At 46.2% G+C, this 19,385-nt stretch overlaps 1 protein-coding gene across 2 annotated transcripts in view; it reads right to left on the reverse strand.

Moving 5' to 3' along the window:
- Window positions 1-19,385, reverse strand: part of Cramp1 (cramped chromatin regulator homolog 1) — a 56,001-nt gene that overhangs the window by 16,485 nt on the left and 20,131 nt on the right. Inside the window, exons 5-11 of one of the 2 annotated variants that reach the window (XM_036196867.1) lie at window positions 16,694-16,777; window positions 14,402-14,450; window positions 10,171-10,254; window positions 5,987-6,072; window positions 5,483-5,606; window positions 4,525-4,606; window positions 2,807-3,982 (exon numbers count right to left, since the gene is read on the reverse strand). In XM_036196867.1, coding sequence (XP_036052760.1) covers window positions 2,807-3,982; window positions 4,525-4,606; window positions 5,483-5,606; window positions 5,987-6,072; window positions 10,171-10,254; window positions 14,402-14,450; window positions 16,694-16,777 — 1,685 coding nt within the window. The remainder of the gene's footprint in view (window positions 1-2,806; window positions 3,983-4,524; window positions 4,607-5,482; window positions 5,607-5,986; window positions 6,073-10,170; window positions 10,255-14,401; window positions 14,451-16,693; window positions 16,778-19,385) is intronic. The other variant, XM_036196868.1, reaches the window with a different exon arrangement.

Consider the following 19,385-nt stretch of genomic DNA (forward strand, 5'->3'; position numbering starts at 1 on the left):
CAGAGAGAGCAAGGACCAGCAGAGCAGAGTGTGGTACAGGGAAGAGGTGCTGTGAAGGGGCAAAGGTTTACCTTTTTAAAAAGCCATGGCAAACAGACAGCCTAGTAAGACATTCCTGTTAACTTCTACCACTGTGAGTCAGAAGGAGGAAAAAGATTCACTCCTGAAAACTGGTCTCAGATGAAAAGCCTTTTGCTTAGCTCTCATTCTCATGAGTGTCCAGGGCCCTTTAAGGGATGGCTTCAGGAGCCAGGGAGATGGCTCAGCAGGTAAAGGCACTTGACTTGCAAACCACATAAATAGTTGGATGTGAAGGCACACACATCTGTAATCTCAGAACTCCTATAAATAAGGAGACAGACTAGACCAGAAGCTTGCTCACAGGAAAATAAGGGGCTCCACCTCAGAACAAGGCGGGAGAAAGACCGCCTCCTGAAAAGCCGTCCTCTGGCCTCCACGTGTATGCCAGGCATGTGAACACCCACATTTTCACATGCAGATGGACAGCAAAAACCAGATGGCTGCAAGTCCCGGGGCTTCACAAAGGCGTCCTCCTCCTCTTTCTGCCGTTCCTCTTCTGGTGTCCTCACCATCTTCAGGAAGACCCAGTCACCATCTTCAGGAAGACCTAGTCACCATCTTCAGGAAGACCCAGTCACCATCTTCAGGAAGACCCAGTCACCATCTTCAGGAAGACCCAGTCACCATCTTCAGGAAGACCCAGTCACCATCTTCAGGAAGACCCAGTCACCATCTTCAGGAAGACCCAGTCACCATCTTCAGGAAGACCCAGTCACCATCTTCAGGAAGACCCAGTCACCATCTTCAGGAAGACCCAGTCACCATCTTCAGGAAGACCCAGTCACCATCTTCAGGAAGACCCAGTCACCATCTTCAGGAAGACCCAGTCACCATCTTCAGGAAGACCCAGTCACCATCTTCAGGAAGACCTAGTCACCATCTTCAGGAAGACCTAGTCACCATCTTCAGGAAGACCCAGTCACCATCTTCAGGAAGACCTAGTCACCATCTTCAGGAAGACCCAGTCACCATCTTCAGGAAGACCTAGTCACCATCTTCAGGAAGACCTAGTCACCATCTTCAGGAAGACCCAGTCACCTTCTTCAGGAAGACCTAGTCACCATCTTCAGGAAGACCTAGTCACCATCTTCAGGAAGACCTAGTCACCATCTTCAGGAAGACCCAGTCACCATCTTCAGGAAGACCTAGTCACCATCTTCAGGAAGACCCAGTCACCATCTTCAGGAAGACCTAGTCAGATGCCCAAATTCTGAACTCCTCCCCAAAGCAACTAAGCCCTGCTTTACTAGGGTTACTTCCAGACACTCCCTCTACCGATCTTGTCCAGGTCCTCACTATGGCCCTCATCTGCTCTGCCCAAGCACCCACTGCACATCCATCACTGCCAACCTGTCCGTGTCCCTGTATCTTTCTCCTGGCCTCTAGGTTCTGGGAATAGTAGTATTCCCACCTCAGACTGAGCATTTCAGGTGACTCTGGCCTGTTTCCTGATTGAGTCTCAGTTCTCTTTGGGGTACTGACTTGCCACAGCTCTGCCAGGAAGAAAAAGGGAAACAAAGGACAATGACTGTTGCATGAATCCTAAAGGTCATATAATACAAACCTGGAGCCAGATATTGAGGTAAACGCTGAAAGGTCGGAGAGACAAAGGAACAAGCCACTAGAGAAACTTCTCACCACTACTGATCCTCAGGCCAAATGGAAGGCAAGATCCTATCTCCACAAATCCTCTGACTGAAAGCCTGAGTCCTCTAGTTCCTGTCTCCTTATGCCTTATATACCTTTCTCCGCCCAGCCATTTCACTTCCTTCTCAGCGCTGACATTAACAGCATGTATGATTCCAAATACTGGTAGCAAAGGCATGAGATCTCAAGTGCTAGGATTAAAGGCATGTGACTCCCAAGTACTGGAATTAAAGTTGTGTGCCACCACTGCCTGGCCTCTATGTATAATCTAGTGGCTGGCTCTGTCTTCTGATCCTCAGGCAAGCTTTATTTAATACACAATATATCACCACAGATGACCTGTCTCTGACCCAAGGTCTTGAGTTTCAACAGAGCCCATCAAGTCATTATGGGGACTTGGCTATCATCTGCAACCCCTTCTCCCTCAATCCCTAGCAATGTCCGTCCTTTTCTACTTCATCCCTACCTTCTGTTGTTGCTGGGGTTTTTTGTTTTTGTTTTAAAGTACAGCCTGGCCTCAAACTAAGTGTTCCTTTCTGAGGCTCTAGAATAGTGGGATGGACAGACAGTTGATGGCATGTGCCTGAGCCCTGTTACCTTGTTTCTAACAAGATCTCAGTGGTGTTGAGGCTGCTAGCCAGGAGCCTACCTTGGGTGCCTCAGCAACACTTTTGGTTCATCATTTTCCACAATATTGTTCCAAACTGCCTTACTTCCCTCCCAGCTAAAGCCAAGGCTAGAACCTCTCTCCCTTTCCCACTGACTCAAAGGTCTGGCCTCTTCTCCTTGAGCACTAGACCATACCACATCTCTCCACAAGAGGCCAAATCTGAAGTCTTTTCAACTTGTCATCTGTCTAGTCACAGCTTGCCAATTCCAGTAATTCTGCCACACTTTGTAATCTCCTCAAAGGTTACTTCCATAGTGCTGAAGCTGTGGACCTTCACTATTAGCCCTGGCATGGAGTACAGAACCTACAGCCCCAGTGATTATGTTACCTTCGGAATCCTGAAGAGCCATGCTTGACACAGGCTCACCTCAAATTACTCAGTGTCCTGGGCTGATCTAAACCACTTACCATCTTGGGATGGACCTCAGTGGAGATGAGCCTCAGGAGGCAGTTCAGGAGGCGCTGCTGGTGGAGGGCTGAGGGCGGAGAGCGGGGTAGGGCGTCCTGGCCCTGTGCTGTGGGTGTCTGGCTCTCAGGGCCCAGCACAGCCAGCCAGTCATACTCCAGCTGCAGCTTGCTCGGCTTGCCCATCATGAGGTAGACTTCAGCCAGTGTGAGGCTCTCAGAGGTCTGCAAGCTCCAGCCCTCTTCACGCAGCTGCTGGGCCAGCTGGCTGGCAGGGACTTCCTTTGAAGGCCTGGCAGCAGGCTGTCCCTGAGACAACAGAGGTTCTGAGGGGCTTCCTTTCTCCTGGGACTCTTCAGGAGCTGTATCTGCCAGCTCTTTAGTACAAATATCTGGCAGAAGCCTGGGGTTAAGTTGAGGATCGGTGCCAGTTTGAGAGTCCGGGCCAGGGTGACCATTGTCGGCAACATCTCTGCTGCTGGGCATGAGGGCCTCTGGGGAAGCTACCCTGCCAAGAAGTGGGTGCTCTCCCCCAGAATGTGTGTCTGCACAGCGGCACTGCTCCGGGATGATGAGATCCTGGCAAGACTTCAGGTATCGGGGGAAGGGGTCAAGGAGTGAGAGTTCATCGTCCAAATCTGGGGGGTGGCCGCAGGAACATGGCAGGGCCCCAGATTCTTGAATGGGGCTGTCCCCACCCACTGCAAGGGCTGCTAGAGGGGTCTTCTCAAGCTGTGGGCCAGAGACCTGGTGTCCATGAGGAGGCCTGTCAGGGGCATCCGAGCTGCTCATACTTGGCGCTGCCCCCTCTCCAGGAGCACTCTCAGGGGAACTCTCCCCTGAACTCTGTGAGGCATCTGCATTAGGAAGGAGCCGCCCCCCACTTTTGCCTTCAGCACTGCCCCTCTGGCACTTCACCTGGCCCCGGGCTATTCCCTGACCACTCTGGATGCCCAGGATCTGGGCTGGAGGCAGCGAGTGTGTGTCCTTGGTGCCCTGCTTGCACCGGCCACCCTCTTGCCAGTGTACAGTGCAGAAGGCCTTGGAGTGTACCACACGGGCCACACCCGGCAGTGGTGTCAGCGTACAGTTCTCGCCTGGGAACAGGTGCAATGCCACCTTCTCCTGGGTCTGCGCTGTGCTTGAGACCTGCAGCTGCCTCTCCTCAAGTGTCTTCCGCTGGGCACACACACTGTCAAGGAGCAACTCCAAACAACTACGCTGTGACCAAGGTACTCATCAGTGGAGAGCTATGGACTCCAGACTAGGGCCTTCTTCCCTAGGAGCCCCACCTACCCCTTGATGTTACTAGGGCTCACCTAGGGACTTTCCTAAGGCTACTGCCAAACTGTCGTGACCCAGATATTCAGCATATTCAGGAAACTCACATCTGATGACAGAAACTATTCCTGGGAATAAGCAGGACCAATAACCCATCAAGGACACAAAGGAGACTGTAATGTTGTACATCATCCCACCCAACCTACTGATGGGATACTTTGGCCACATCTCACAGGCCAGATCCCAAAACATGGAGAGGTGGCTGGGACTGAGTACAATCAGTGCAAGTAGGTCACAGGGAGGACTTTATACCCAAACCCAAGAGTGTTGGACTCCCGTGGGGCCCCACAGCAATGGCAGGAACTAGGGCACACAAGCCTCATTCCCAAGCAAGAATAGCTGACAGGTTTGGAGGGTCTGCTTCAGTTAGAAAAAGATACAATTCGTACTTCATGGAGTGCCCACTTCTGCTTCAAGAACTCAATGAGGCTAGAGACTTTTCGATGTAGCTCCACAATCATCCTACGAAATAAAAATTAAAAAAAAAAAATCACTGTAGATTCACATAAAGCCTAAGTACCACAGAGAGGGTCAAGGAACACTTTCCAATGTGAATGCCTGGCTGGTGTGAGCACTGACTGAACCACCACCCATTCTATCAGTACTCTTTGTCTTCAGGGTGGAGGGATGCTGTCACCCCTAATTTGCCTTAAGACAATAAAATGTACACAAAGATGAGATGAAGCATGGACATGGGCTATAATGTAGATGAGCCTCAAAACAGCAGGCCAATGAGAGATGCCAGATAGAGCAGATTCCTCTGTGTGGCTCCATTAACACAGAAAGTCTAGAAGAGGCAAATCCATCAGGATAAAAAGTAGCTGGAAGAGAGACAAGTATTGGAGAAAGTGATAGCTAACGAACACATGAGATGATGAAAACATTCTGGAAGTCAATCGAGAGAAAGGTTGTACAACACGGTGAACTTAACTATAAACATTCAAGTGGCTAACAGCTCATTCAATGTATGAATTTTCCTTTTCAACTTAACAAATTGTAAATGAGAAATGGACCAAAGGTATGGCAGTGCTTTGTCCGTAAACTACCACCAATCTTCAGAGACAAAGAAATGTAGGAGCTTTACAGGAAAGACGGGGATTCTGCAAGTACTCATAATGATAGTGTCTTACTTGGCCAAAGTCCTTTGCCTGGTAGAAATTACAATTCAGGATCTCAAGACCCCTCCAACTCAGAGCACTTCCATAACAATGTCAGCTCCATACCCTGTCTTCACATGCTGTCAGGGCACTGGGCAAAATCTGTTTCACTAGGATACCCTGAGTGAAACAAGCCCCAAACCCTGCCTGTCATGGGGCCCTTCCTCATGCTAAATGTCACCTGAGACGCGGGTTCTGGGCCAGGCTCTGGACTCGTGCCCAGGCGTGGTTGTTCCGTGGCTGTAGCTCTACAGGGACTTTCAGGGGTAGGCGCACTGGCTTCTGGTCCTCTTCATCACTTAGACCTGAGGAAAGGACACCATGAAAGTCCAGTCCAGACCAACCTCAAGGTAGAAAACAAAACACTCGGCCAGAAAACCACAGGGAAGTAAGAGCTGGGAACAGAGGAACCCCAGCAAGGGTCAAATCCAATATGGTGAACTGTAGGCTTGCAAAGGCAGGACCACGGAGAGACCACTAAGTGGCCTCCGGAAAGTATTAACCCGTCTGTCAGACAGTTGCCATGGCTTCTCGGCAGACACGTGGAAGTCACTTTAAGAACTGACTTTTCATAAGAGAAGGTTAAACAGAGTCAGTCACAAAGTACCCTAGCCTGCCCATCATGGAATGGAACAAAAATCACAGGGAAGCTGCAACACATGCCACCCCTTCCCCTGCCACCTACCATCTGGATCGCAGAGTTTCTTTAGGGCCCGACACATGGGTGCCTTGATCCTCAGATTTCTCCCTTTATAGCGGACTGTGGTGGCTCTGGGAATAGAATTTGAAGCAGTGCTGAGTACTTTATGTAAAAGGAAGAGATGAAGGGTTATCAGGTCTGAAGTGTGATAAGCAGGAAGGCTTGGTAAGCACCCATCCCTATGCTCTCAATCATGGTCACATCAGATAGCAGGCAGAGGCAGGATCTCTAGATATCTGCTACTTTCCTGATCAAGGGACATGTGCTACTTATAGCAAGTGAACTGTGCTCAAAGAACAACTACTGGGTGTCACAAACAACTGGGCCCACTGTTGAGGAGCGTCTCTGCATTCCTCCCCTTTAGGGCCTTACAACAGAAACTCCAGAGCCAGCTCTAGATGCTTCCACATGACCTGCCTACCTACCTGCACACAACTTCTTGTGAACTCTTCATGGCCAACTTTGCCACAGGAGTGTAATCCCATCCCCACTTATTTATATAGTAGGGCAAGGGTATAAGCAATTAGAGTAAGCAGTCACAGGCCTAAACTCAAGACCTCAGGCCAGTCAAGGTCTCTTTGCTGGAGCTGCAGTAGATTAGCAATTATACACATTACAGAAATACTGTTTGGCTACTGAATGAAGGTGAAATGAAAGCTCCTTAAAAACAACAACAAGGGGGCTGGAGAGATGATGGCTCAAGAGGTTAACAGGCCTGGCCGCTCTTCTTCCAGAGGACCCGGGTTCAATTCCCAGCACCCACATGACAGTTCACAACTGTCTGTAACTCCAGTCCCGGGGGAGATGACACCCTCATACAGACATACATGCAGCCAAAAACTTAAAGAACATTAAATAAATAAATCTTTAAAAACAAAACAAAAAACAAATAAACCCCACAGGTGGAATGCTTTCAAAGCACTCAGTAAGGATAGCTGGTTTTCAGACCATAATTAAACAGGTATGAATGTGACCACCAGAGGCTAAGACTGATCAGTTTGACTCTTGAACTTCCACTGCTTTGAATCTGAAAAGATCAAATGGTGCACTTTGGAACCAGACTGAAGCAGATCTAGGTTGGAGAAAAGGCTGTGGCCAGCCACCTATGGGGGAGGAACGCACATCTGGATTTTCTAACATGTTCACGCTGTCTATCACTTTGCTTTAACCCACTTTCGTTGTTGTTAGACAGGGTCTTACTATGTAGCCTGGCTGTCCGGGGGCTTATTGAAGTTTTGGTGCCTGTCTTGGATCTCATTCTGTAGCCCAGGCTGGCCTCAAACTCACAGAGATCTGCCTGGCTCTGTCTCCCAAGTGCTGGGATTAAAGGCGTGTGCCACCACCACCTGGCCCGCTATTTAATTTCTAAGAAGTACTCTGGAAAGTGGCAGAATATACATTAGGTGATTCTAAAGATGTGGAAGAAATGATGGACTCATACTAGTATAGGTTCCTATTTGTATTTAAGTGTTTATTCATGTAAAACTTTTTTCCTAAAAAGTTTTAATTGAGGGGAAAGAGATGGGCTAGCTGGTGATTTTATATATATCTTTCCCCCACCCCAAAACAGGGTTTCTCTGTATAGCCCTGGCTGTCCTGGAACTCATTATTAGACCAGACTGGCCTCAAATGGACAGAGATCCACTTGCCTTTGCCTCCCAAGTGCTGGGATTAAAAGAATGCGCTACCACTGCCTGGGTAACTTTACATATTTATATTATCTAAAAAAGTATTCTTTCAGAATGTATTTATACTATCTATATTTGTATAATGTTGTGCTAAGACAATGCTACTTAAATCTGGAGATAAGAATCTGAACTATGGGGGCTGGAGAGATGGCTCAGCTGTTAAGAGCACTGGCTGCTCTTCCAGAGGTCCTAAGTACAATTCCCAGCAACCACATGGTGGCTCACAATCATCTATAATGAGATCTGGTGCCCTCTTCTGGCCTGCAGGGATACATGCAGACAAAACACTGTATAAATAATAAATAAATAAATCTTAAAAAAAAAACTACATCTTTAAGCAGAACAAGCACAGGAAAGGCTCTGCTGATACAATACTTGATTAAAAGAGCAACTCAAATATAGACATGTAAAGCAGGAGACTGCTAGGGCTAAAGTCAAGAGAGAAGCGCTGTACCACATACCTCTTAAGAACAAAGTGTGCCCTATATCCTGAAAAGGAATATGGCTCAGGTTTTAGCATTAGGAAGTCTCAGAACCCTGCATAGTGGTTTCATGTTGGCTCCAAACACTTTAAGGCTTTCAGCAAGAACTCATAAGACAATTCAAACAGTGAGGTCTATATGGGAGGTAGGTACACTCTCAACACGGAAAGCTCAGTAACTCCTCATGACACGGCAGCTACTATCTTGTCCACTCAGCCTTCCACTTGCACATCTACTTACCTGCCCACCCGTACATGTGCCTACTGACTCATCTGTCCGTGCTTCCTCCCACTCGTCTGTGGTCCATCCGTGAGTCCACCCATACATTATGTTCATTCTTCCACCTATCTGCTGCCTACTGGCACATCATCCATCTTGCCATATGCTCATTAATCTTTGTACACGATTATCTATTCCTCAACTAGCCTTTTTCCTATCCACTCACTCATCTGCTCAACTGTCCTCTTAAATGTCTTTTCATCAATCCTAACTATCCCTCTATCCATCACCTCATCTGTCATGTGCATCTCATATGCACCCACCCACCCAAGGACCAAACTACCTCTGTATGCTAGACCCCAAAATGCAAAGCTCAGAATAAGAAAGCCTGACTAAAGGGACAAGAACCCAAGAAAAAGGCTGCCACCCCTTACCCACTTTCCCTCTGGAGGAATAATTCACAGAGAATAAGTCTCTAAGCAACCACACATTCTAGTAACTCACAATTACCTACCTTACACCAGGAGAAACACACTGATGAAAAGCAGTACAGCACTAATAGTGGTGCTAGAGTAGAGACACAGAAGGGGAACCAGGAAGAATATTTTAAAGAGAGTAATAAAGCAGGGAGGAATCAATTTTTCAACAACATCCTCCAACAAAGATGTGGAGGCCCACAGAGGCTTCCTAGTGCGACCTTACCAAGGTCAGAATCTGAGCTTGCTTTACCCAGCAGGGCTGCATAATGGATGATTTGGTCACAGGCTTGGTTACCAGGTGTTTGGAAGGGTCTATACTTGGCTGTACATTGTGCTTTGATCTTGAAAGGGGGAGGTCTTTTGCCTTGCCCCTTGGCATTGTATAAAAAGCCCTTTGGAACAAATCTCAAGGTGACTGGGTATTGACCCAGGGCCCTCCTGAAGCTATCCTGTGCTTCTGTCTTTCTTATCATCTTTCTTTTTCTTTTTTTTTTTTTTTTAAATCCTGGTATGATCACTGAACGGCCTGGGAATTGAACCTGGGTCCTCTGGAACATCATCAGTTAGTGATCTTAACTGCTGAGCCATCTCTCTCCTCTTCTCTCTTTCTATCTTTCTATCGTTTCCTCATTCCTCTCGCCTTCCCCCCAAAGAACCCTTTGACAGGTTGGAGCTGGACTCCAGTAGGCCTAATACAAAGAGCCCTGCAAAGGAATGGGCTTTAAAAACAAAACATGCATGCACACACAAAGATGTAGAAACAACAACAAAAACTCATGCTCAATGTCATTGATCAAAGAAATACAACTCAAAGCAACTTCATACCAGCTGGACATATCAGAAGTCCTTGGGAGCATTGGAGCACCTGGGCTGGGCTTTGGAAGACAGTTTCTAGTAAAGACAGATACATGTCCGCATCTCTTCTTGGGGGATGCCCAGGTGAAATGAAAACCCACGCTTGCAAAACAGCCTCACAGTTTAGCCTTGGAGTCAGCTCTACATAAACATAAAAACCCTAAGTAACCCAGTATGGCTCCACAAAAGACAGATGAACAGATAGGTATGTTCATGCTACTAACCCCTCTGGGCAGGGAAAGGCAGCGAGCTGTAGAGCTCCGTACAATGCCTGAGAGTGTCCTATGCACACTGCTCAAAAAGAGAAACCAACCTCATAGGTTACATGATGGTTCCAAACAGATGACTGTTCAGACAAGGAAGGCATTATAGAGAGTAGCACTATGGTGGCCTGGGGTTAGGCATGGGCTAGATGTTCCCTGCTATGATGTTCTTGTTAAACTCACAGAGCCGTGAATGGTAGAGGCCAATCTAAACAGGCTGTGTACTGGTTGACTCCAACCAGATGAAGCTCAGGGAAAAGCAGGACTCTGAAACAGTAAAGGAAGAGACAAATACACAGCAGATAATGGATTTTTAGACAGAGAAAGTACTCTGAATGAGACTATAAATGGTAGGGAGGGAGATGTTTCACTGTACATCTGTCCTATCTTAAACATGTCTGACACCTAAATCCCTAACATAAACCCACAGTCAATGATGACCAAACCAAGCATTAGCAGAGGCATCACAACTGTCTGTCTTATCATGATCCTCCTGCCTCAAATTCCTCGGACTAGAACAAGCCACCAGGCTCATCAATTGTAACAATGCTATTTTTTTGATGTACTAGGAATAGACCCAGGGCCTTGAGGAGGATCTTGCGCTCGTCTACACAATTTTCTTATAAACCTAAAAACTACTCTAAAAAATAAAATCAATCTAAAAGCTACAAAATTCAATAAAATATATAAACCCCCAAATGTCAAACTCCTATAACAATAGGCAAAAAGTAAAAATATGTAAAATATTACAACACCAAATGGGGGCAGGGGAGATGGCTTAGTGTTAAGAGCACTTGTTTTTTTCAGAAGACCCAGGTTTGATTCCCAGCACCCACATGGTGGTTCACAACTATCTATAGCTCCAGTTCCAGGGGATCCAGTACCCTCTTCTGACCTCTGTGGGCTCCAGGGTATGTACATGCATCTACATCAGCAAACACACACATAACATAAATAAAATGTCAAAACAAAACAAAACAAAACAACAAAAACCACTAAATACCAGTCCTAACATGCACCTCTAACCCCTAACTTAACTCTTCACAGGAGCCAAAGGAATGGTTTGCCCAGCACAGGACATTTTCCTGATTTGCCTTCTCTAGCTTCCAGAAATACCTGAAGACCATTGCAACCCTGAGCATGCAGCAGAACAAGGCCTGTCCCAACCTACCAGTCTTAGACCACACTGGCCTCTCCTCTGTAGCCACTGTGGTCATCACAGTCCCTTCCTTTGCACCTTGTATGCCCTTAGCTTAAATATTATACCTCAGAAAGCTGTCTCTAGAAGTTCAAGGTAGGATCCCTTCCTGTTACCTACTCACAGCTATCACTTCAATGTAATGTTCTACAGACACATACATGCACATAGGCACACACTTACAGGCACAGAAAAGGGTTGTTCATTGTAGACCTGCCTCTGGTGCAAGGCCAAGGCAGCCTCCACTCCAGCACCCACCCTCTCATGACAGCACAGTCACTTAGACATTTCCAATGAACGAGCACAATGTACAAACTTTCTGCCTCAACATGCCCAGAGGTTCATGCTATCAGAACACCATGGTATATTGCTTGATAGTACCAGGTGAGGACCCATCAAGTAAGAATGGGAGATACCTATTAATTTCCCTAGTGCTACTCAGAAGTTTCTCAGGGTCTTACCTAAGACACTGGCCTAACCAAGAATCACTGTTTCCTCTTCTTGCCACAAGCTGCAACCCATGCTGACATAAACACTCACCCTATCGACACCCAGAACCCGCTATAGTCATCTACTTCATTTATTCCAGGTAGGTACTGTGATAGGGCCAGGTGAAACCCATCAATAGTGGCCTTGCTAAAAAAACAAATCACCCATCCCGGGTAGTCATCTGCTCAGCAAAGGAGCCACACAAGGAACACAGGATCCACGAACTTTCAGGCTCCAGTGCCATCACCATTTCCAATTTGATTCTCAAAGAACCAGGGATGCATTGGAAGCAGCACCAAAAGTTGTGCCTGACTCAGCCCATTTCAACACTGGTACACCCATCCACCTGCTGTGCATGACATGACTATAAAGCAATCTCAAACTACTCTATCCAAAGTTACCCTGTCCATTTGTCCCTACAAGACCTTCTATATTTGTTTCGTTTTTTCTTTATCAGTACTGAGGATCAAACTCAGGACCTCATACATGCTAGGGAAGTGTTTCTTGTTACTTGCCCTAAAATCTGTTGCCTAGATGTTTCCTGGGGCATATATGCTGTTAGATGTACATGCTGAGTAGCCCGAGTCTGTGCTAATGAAAATGTACCACTGGCCTACCCCCAGTACTGAGCCTACCTTTCCATATGTCCTGCCCTTGTGCTTCGTTCATGAGACAAAGCAAAGGGCCTGAGACACATAGTTTCACTTAGTGAATTTTGAAATAAAATCAGGGAAGATCTGCTCCTGCCACATCAATTCACAGGGGTGGTACTAGCTCTCATAGGACACTTCTTACCTACTGATAAAACCATAACAAATGCAGACACAGAGCAAGCCAATCCCACCTCTTAATCCTCAACAAACACAGCTGGTAGTCCCACCTTCTGATGGCTTCTGACTCTATCTGAGACAAGATATATCCAGGAACTTCATTGGTATTTAAGGCTACCCAGCAGTCTTGACAGATCACAGTGCTCTTCTACAGTGATTCAACCCTATCAGGCCTGGGTTGTTCATGAAAATAAAAGCTTACAGATGCAGAAATCCACAGCCAAGCACCAGGCCAAGCTCCTGGAGTCCAGCTGAAGAGAGCGAGGATTGTATGAGCAAGGGGTAGGGAGTCAAGATGATGACGGGGAAACCCAGAGACAGCTGACCTGAGCTAGTGGGAGCTCACAGACTCTGGGCCACATCTAGGGAGCCTGCATGGGACCAACCTAGGCCCTCCGCATGTGGGTGACAGTTGTGTAGCTTGGTCTGTTGGTGGGGGCCCTAGCAGTGGGATCAAGACCTGTCCCTGGTACATGAGCCTAGTCTCCATGCTGAGATGTCTCACCCAGCTTTGATGCACGGGGAGGAGCTTGGTCCTGCCTCAACTTGATGCCATGCTTTGTTGACTCCCATGGGAGGGGGGGGGGGTAGGAGGTGAAGAGAGGGAACAGGTAGAGAGGAGGGAAAGAAATGGTATGTAAAATAAATGAAAAGCTTTTATAGAAAGGAAGGAAGGAAGGGAGGGAGGGAGGAAGGGAGGGAGGGAGGGAGGGAGGGAGGGAGGGAGGGAGAGAGAAAGAAAGAAAGAAAGAAAGAAAGAAAGAAAGAAAGAAAGAAAGAGAAAGAGAATAAAGGCTTACAAATCCAGTCCCAAAAAGGACAAGAGCCGAACCATAGATGCTCACTCCAACATGTATAATGTCTAAGTCAAAGTCCAGGTCTGTGGGAGAGAGGCAATAGAGAGCAGTAGGATCTGGGAAGGCCATATCTCAAAAGAGATATAAAAACTGTTTTGTCCACAGAAGCTAGAAGAGTCTGAATGACAAAGTAGACCAAATATTCAAGGCCGGGAATGGCCTGGGGGACTTCAAGGGAAAGAGATTCTTGGAGGACACAGCTTTCAATAATGGCCCCAAACTAGATAAGGGACCCTCACAAGCGTCTTGCAGTGTGGCAGAGCAGCAGCAACAGAAGCCACAGGAGCGGCATGACCCCCAGGACAGAGGGCAGCTATGAAAAGACAGGAGGGAGGTATCAACCTTTTAGCCAAGTGAAGATGCAGAGCAAGATACACAACATAGGAACAGGACAGAGAGTGGAACTTCTAGGTAGTGAAATCTATAATCTAGGTACAGGCAAGAAAGCTGATCTCTACCAGAAAAAGTGACAGAGACCTCTGGAAAAACTGAAAAAACCCATAAGAAAAAGTGCAGAGATATGTTCTCTCAGATCAGATTGGTTGGTGGCTGTATCTGTAACTGTCTTCACTGATGATTACAGTGTGAGGGCCCAGCCTACTGTGGGCAGAATCATTCCATGTGGGCCTGGGCTGTGTAAGAGGGGTAGCTGAGCACAACAAGTGGGAGCAAGCCAGAAAGCACCATTCCTCCATGGTTTCAGCCTTGACTTCCATCAATGATAGACTGTGATCTTAAGTGTAAGTCAAACCAACCCTTTCCTCCCCTAAATGGCTACTGGTCATGGTGTCTATCAGAGCAACAGAAAGCAAATTAGAACACTGCACAATCTGATGACCTGAGCTTACTATGTACACACCACACAAGTGACTGCTGAAAGCTGTCCTCTGACCTACACACAAACACAACACACATCAGCACTCACACACAATTTGCACAAGAATGAAATTATAAAGAAAAAAGAAAATGAAGGAAAACAGCACATATCTCAAGCTCTGTGGTTCAGTAAATGAACAACACACACAGTAACTTGTACTTACCCAACCTGAATGAGTTCATTCAGCTTTGTTGCATTCTTGTCATCCATACCTTCGAATGTAAAGAAAAATAAATAAGGCCATGGGGCAGTTAGAAGTAAACAATCATAAATTCCCACATTATTGCCTTCCACATAGACTCCAGATCTTGCTAATGAATGCTCTACATCTTAAAGAATTTGCACCTGCAGTAAAGTTGACCAGTACCTTGTCTGTTCCCCACAGTCTCTTCCTAACCATTGTCTCAAGGGTCTAATGTGCTCCCTGTACAGGTAACCTCTTCTAGGAATTGTCCCTGACAGTCTGACACTGCTGAACCACAACTGCCATACTGCCTGAAAACTGCTTCCTTCAGTATCTCACTGGGTGCCTGCTGACTGTATGTGGACTCTCAGGTATAATCTGAATTGCAAGGCCTGCTAAATGACGACTCTAATGCCCTCGTTTCTCTGTCCTCATCACTGTCCTCAAGATGTCTTCACAGGAAAGCAAGAGTTTCAAAGCTAGCACAAGAACCTAAGCACTGGGCATGCACTGTGAAATTCCTCAACAGTACTGAGTGGCTGAATAATAGCGGGACCACACTCGCGCAGCCAGGCAGAGAATCAACAACACGAACACATTTATAAAAGCAACCAAAGACACACTGTACCTGTGAAGACTTAAAGGCCTTTCTATGATAGACAGTGCAGGACAGAAACTGGAGAACAGTTGTAAACATGATTAAAGAAGAAAAAAAAAAAAAAAAAAAAAAAAAAAAAAAACAACAACAACCCCAAACCAAAACCAGTCAAATCAGAATTCTGCTCTGAGTAACTTCTTTTAAGAATGAAAACAGATGGGGGCTGGAGAGATGGCTCAGCGGTTAAGAGCACTGGCGCTGTTCTTCCAGAGGTCCTGAGTTCAATTCCCAGCAACCACATGGTGGCTCACAACCATCTGTAATGAGATCTGGTGCCCTCTTCTGGCCTGTTGACATACATGCAGTCAGAACACTGCATACATAATAAATAAATAAAATCTTAAAAAAAAAAAATTAAAAAGAATGAAAACAGAGCAGGGCTTGGTGGCACAAGTCTTTAGTCTCAGCACTCAAGAGGCAGAAGCATATGTAAGTTTGAAGGCCAGCCTTGTCTACAGAGTGAATTCCAGGACAGCCAGGGCTACAAAGAGAAAGCCTGTCTTGAAAAATCAAAAGAGAAGGCAAACAAAATGAAGGCTTTTCAGATGAACAGTAAATAAAGAAAGCTCTCACTCTAAAGGGAAGGGTCTTCAGGAAAGGAGGAAGAACACTGGAAAAGGCAAACACAGGCATGGTCTTGCAAGAGCCAGGCACACCATGGCCCTTAGATGGACACTAACCAACCTCTCCATGTACCACCACTAACACATGAAAAAAATGGAGTACAAAAGAGTTTAAGACAAGGAGACCCAGCCTTGTGTGAACCAGGACACTGGAGCTCAGATCTGCAGGAGAAGATGGGTTAATGAAGAGAAAAGTCAAGGCAAGAACAAGGCTCTACAGTCCTGTGTCTAGCAGGTTCTACAGCGAGAGGCTTAGGGGTGATACCCAAGTGGAGGAGGCCAAACCAATTAGACACGACCTTATGAGACATGTCCTGGAAGAAACAGGAAGAGAGAGGAAGGGCACAAAGTGAGCGGCCCGGGACATCACGTCCAGCAGATGCCTGTGCTGGGGTGACAGGTTAAGATGAGGACAAGCAGCCTTGAGGTGCAGTCAGGCTAGGACCTACGGAGATTTAGCCAGAACTAAGGCTCCTGTCATATGCTGGCTTAGGCAGGCATGAAAAAGCAATGCAACCACTATATACAAACAGATGGCTTTGCATATGGGGCAGTAATCCTGGTGAAGGACTTGACTATCACTTGGGGATGTTCTAAAGACTCTGAATATAGGCAGGAAGTTAGCAGGATACTGCACCCTTTGATAGGTTTGATGATCCAGTGCAATCATGACAGGTGGTATTTAGAAGTATCTAGTCCAGGGCACAGGGCTGAGGTCTTTAGAGTGTAGTATAAGGATGTACAGTTCAATGGCAGTAAGGAAAAAATGCACCTGTGTACATAAGTCTATGTGAAAAGCATAAGCAAACATTAATAAATGGCAGACCAGGTGAAGGAACGGTCATTCTATCTTTTTTTCAACTTTTCTGTTGTCAAAATAATTTCAACATAGAAGCTGGAGACAAAACAGAGGCATTCCTGTGCACTAAAGATCAGTGGTGACAGGACAACAACCCACTAGGAAGATCCAAGAACAGCAGCAGTACTCACAACCCCCGATCTTCTTTCGTAGCTCTCCGTAGCAGATAAGACCATAGAGTTCCTGGGATGATTTCTTTAGCCCTCGAGAGAACACTGGAAGATAAAAGGACAGAAGTTAGGCATCAGGGACAGAGACATCACAAGGTACAGCCTGTTTGTACAAGAACAAAGAGTGGAAGCACACTATCAAGAGGCTGAGACTGATCACACGTGGATCACAGCACCTTGGGCACGTAGCTGCTGACCTCTGGAGAAACTGGCAAAAAGCATATAGGAGGAACAGTGTTGTTTTACTCCAAGTAAATCTACAAAATAAGGGGTGAGGTCTAAATATTACTCCTTATAGGCAGAGCAAATGTCTCCTGCAGAAGAAAATGGCTTGATTGACAAGGAGTGCTCTCAGGGAAAAAGGAAGAAGAGCTGAATAGCCATCACCATCACACCTTATGGCATAGGTTCCCCAAGTGCAGGCAAGCCATCAGCCTGAACCCTGAGAACTCAGCCTCCCACTTGCCTATGCCCTCCCCAGGTGATAACAGATAGATATCCAACAAGTCTCTTCCAACATCCACCTTTCTAATGTCACCAATAGGTGCCAGCTTCATTTAGGAAGAAAACAATTGGGGACATGGCTCAATATGGAACCACAGGACTATTTAGACTTCACAGGCTCCTTTAAGAAGCTGAAATGGACAGAAGCTATACTTTTGCCTGCTCCCTCATCTTGTTTCTCAGGGGCTTTAGCCTAGAGCCATCCTGTATACCACCAGTACACCCAGTACACAGAGAACAGCAGAGCATGCCCGAAGAGCTCAGGGTTCTTGCATCTGGCAAGAGAAGAGTGACCCCTCTGTGGTAGCCACTGTTTTCTACAGAGACTTTACATCACAGAACACTGAGCCAACCAACAACCATCTAGGCACTGTCAAGGTCATCTCACAAGCAGAGATTTCTTCTAGGCACTAACATTCAGCTGTGTACAACAGGAAATGAATACACTAGGACAGTTCTGGAACGTGGCCTAGCTCAAAGCCTCTGCTTTTCCAAAAATACCGGGGCTGACCAATTCTGACGGTTTTCCTGAGGAACAGAACCCAAGACCATGTCAGACTCTCAAAAGGAATCTAAGATCTCAATGGATAACAAAACTGTGGCCCATAGAGCTGGACGTGGTGGCACAAGCCTTTAATCCCAGCACTTGGGAGGCAGAGGCAGGCAGACTTCAGAATTCAAGGGCAGCCTGGTCTACAGAGTGAGCACCAGGACAGAGAAACCCTGTCTTGAAAAGCAAAACAAAAGAAAAAAAAGTGGCCCATAAATACGATAAAATGTTATTCAGTTACACTAAAATATAGGTGACTCATAAAATCATGCTCAGTGAAAAAAGCCAGGAAAAAGAAAAAGACGGTATATGCTATGAGACCATTTGCATGAAACTTCTAAAACAGATAAATTCAAAGACTGTAGAACAGTGATTGTAGCAACTGGGGAGGGTCAAAGTCAGTGGGAAAGCTAATGGGTAGGGGACTTCTCTGAGACAATGAAAGTACTTTAGAACTAGATAAAGGCAGTGGTTACAAGACATCATGAATGTACCAAATGTTGACCTACACCACCCCACATCTGACAGAGGGCTGATCTCCAAAATATATAAAGAACTCAAAAAGCTAGACATCAAAATACCTAACAGTCCAATTAGAAAACGGGCTATAGAGCTTAACAGAGAATTCTCAATGGAAGAATCTCAGATGGCCAAAAGACATTTAAGGAATTGCTCAACATCCTTAGTCATCAGGGAAATGCAAATCAAAACGACTCTGAGATACCATCTTACACCGGTCAAAATGGCTAAGATAAAAAACAACAGCTTGGGGCTGGAGAGATGGCTCAGAAGAGCACTGACTGCTCTTCCAGAGGTCCTGAGTTCAATTCCCAGCAACCACATAGTGGCTCACAACCATCTGTAATGAGATCTGGAGCCCTCTTCTGTATACTTAATAAATAAATAAATCTTAAAAAACAAAAACAAAAACAAAAAACCAGCTTATGTTGGAGAGGATGTGGAGCAGGGGGAACACTCCTCCACTGTTGTTGGGAGTGCAAACTTATACAGCCACTTTGGAAATCAGTATGGTGGTTTCTCAGAAAATTGGGAATCAATCTTTCTCAAGACCCAGCTACACCACTCTTGGGCATATACCCAAGGACACATGCTCAACTATGTCCATAGCAACATTATTTGTAATAGCCAGAACCTGTAAACAACCTAGATGCCCCTCAACTGAAGAATGGATTAAGAAAATGTGGCACATATACACAATGGAGTACTACTCAGCAGAGAAAAACAATGACATTATGAAATTTGCAGGCAAATGGATGGAACTAGAAAGTATTATCCTGAGTGAGGTAACCCAGACTCAGAAGGACAAACATGGTGTGTACTCACTCATAAGTTAATACCAGATGTAAAGCAAAGGTTAACCAGACTGCAACCCACAGCTCCAGGGAGGCTAACTAGCAGGGAGGACTCTAGGAAGGATGCATGGAATGCCCAGCAAAGAAGAAATAGATGAAATCTACATGAGCAAACTGGGGATGAAGCGGGGAAATGGAGGGCAAGGACAGGGGAAGAGAGCTTAGGGGAGCGGGAGGTTTGAGCTGGAACAGGGACAGAGTGGGAAAGCAAGGAAAGAGATACCAT

Source organism: Onychomys torridus, chromosome 8 (assembly GCF_903995425.1).
Source record: "Onychomys torridus chromosome 8, mOncTor1.1, whole genome shotgun sequence".
Lineage (NCBI taxonomy): Eukaryota > Metazoa > Chordata > Mammalia > Rodentia > Cricetidae > Onychomys > Onychomys torridus.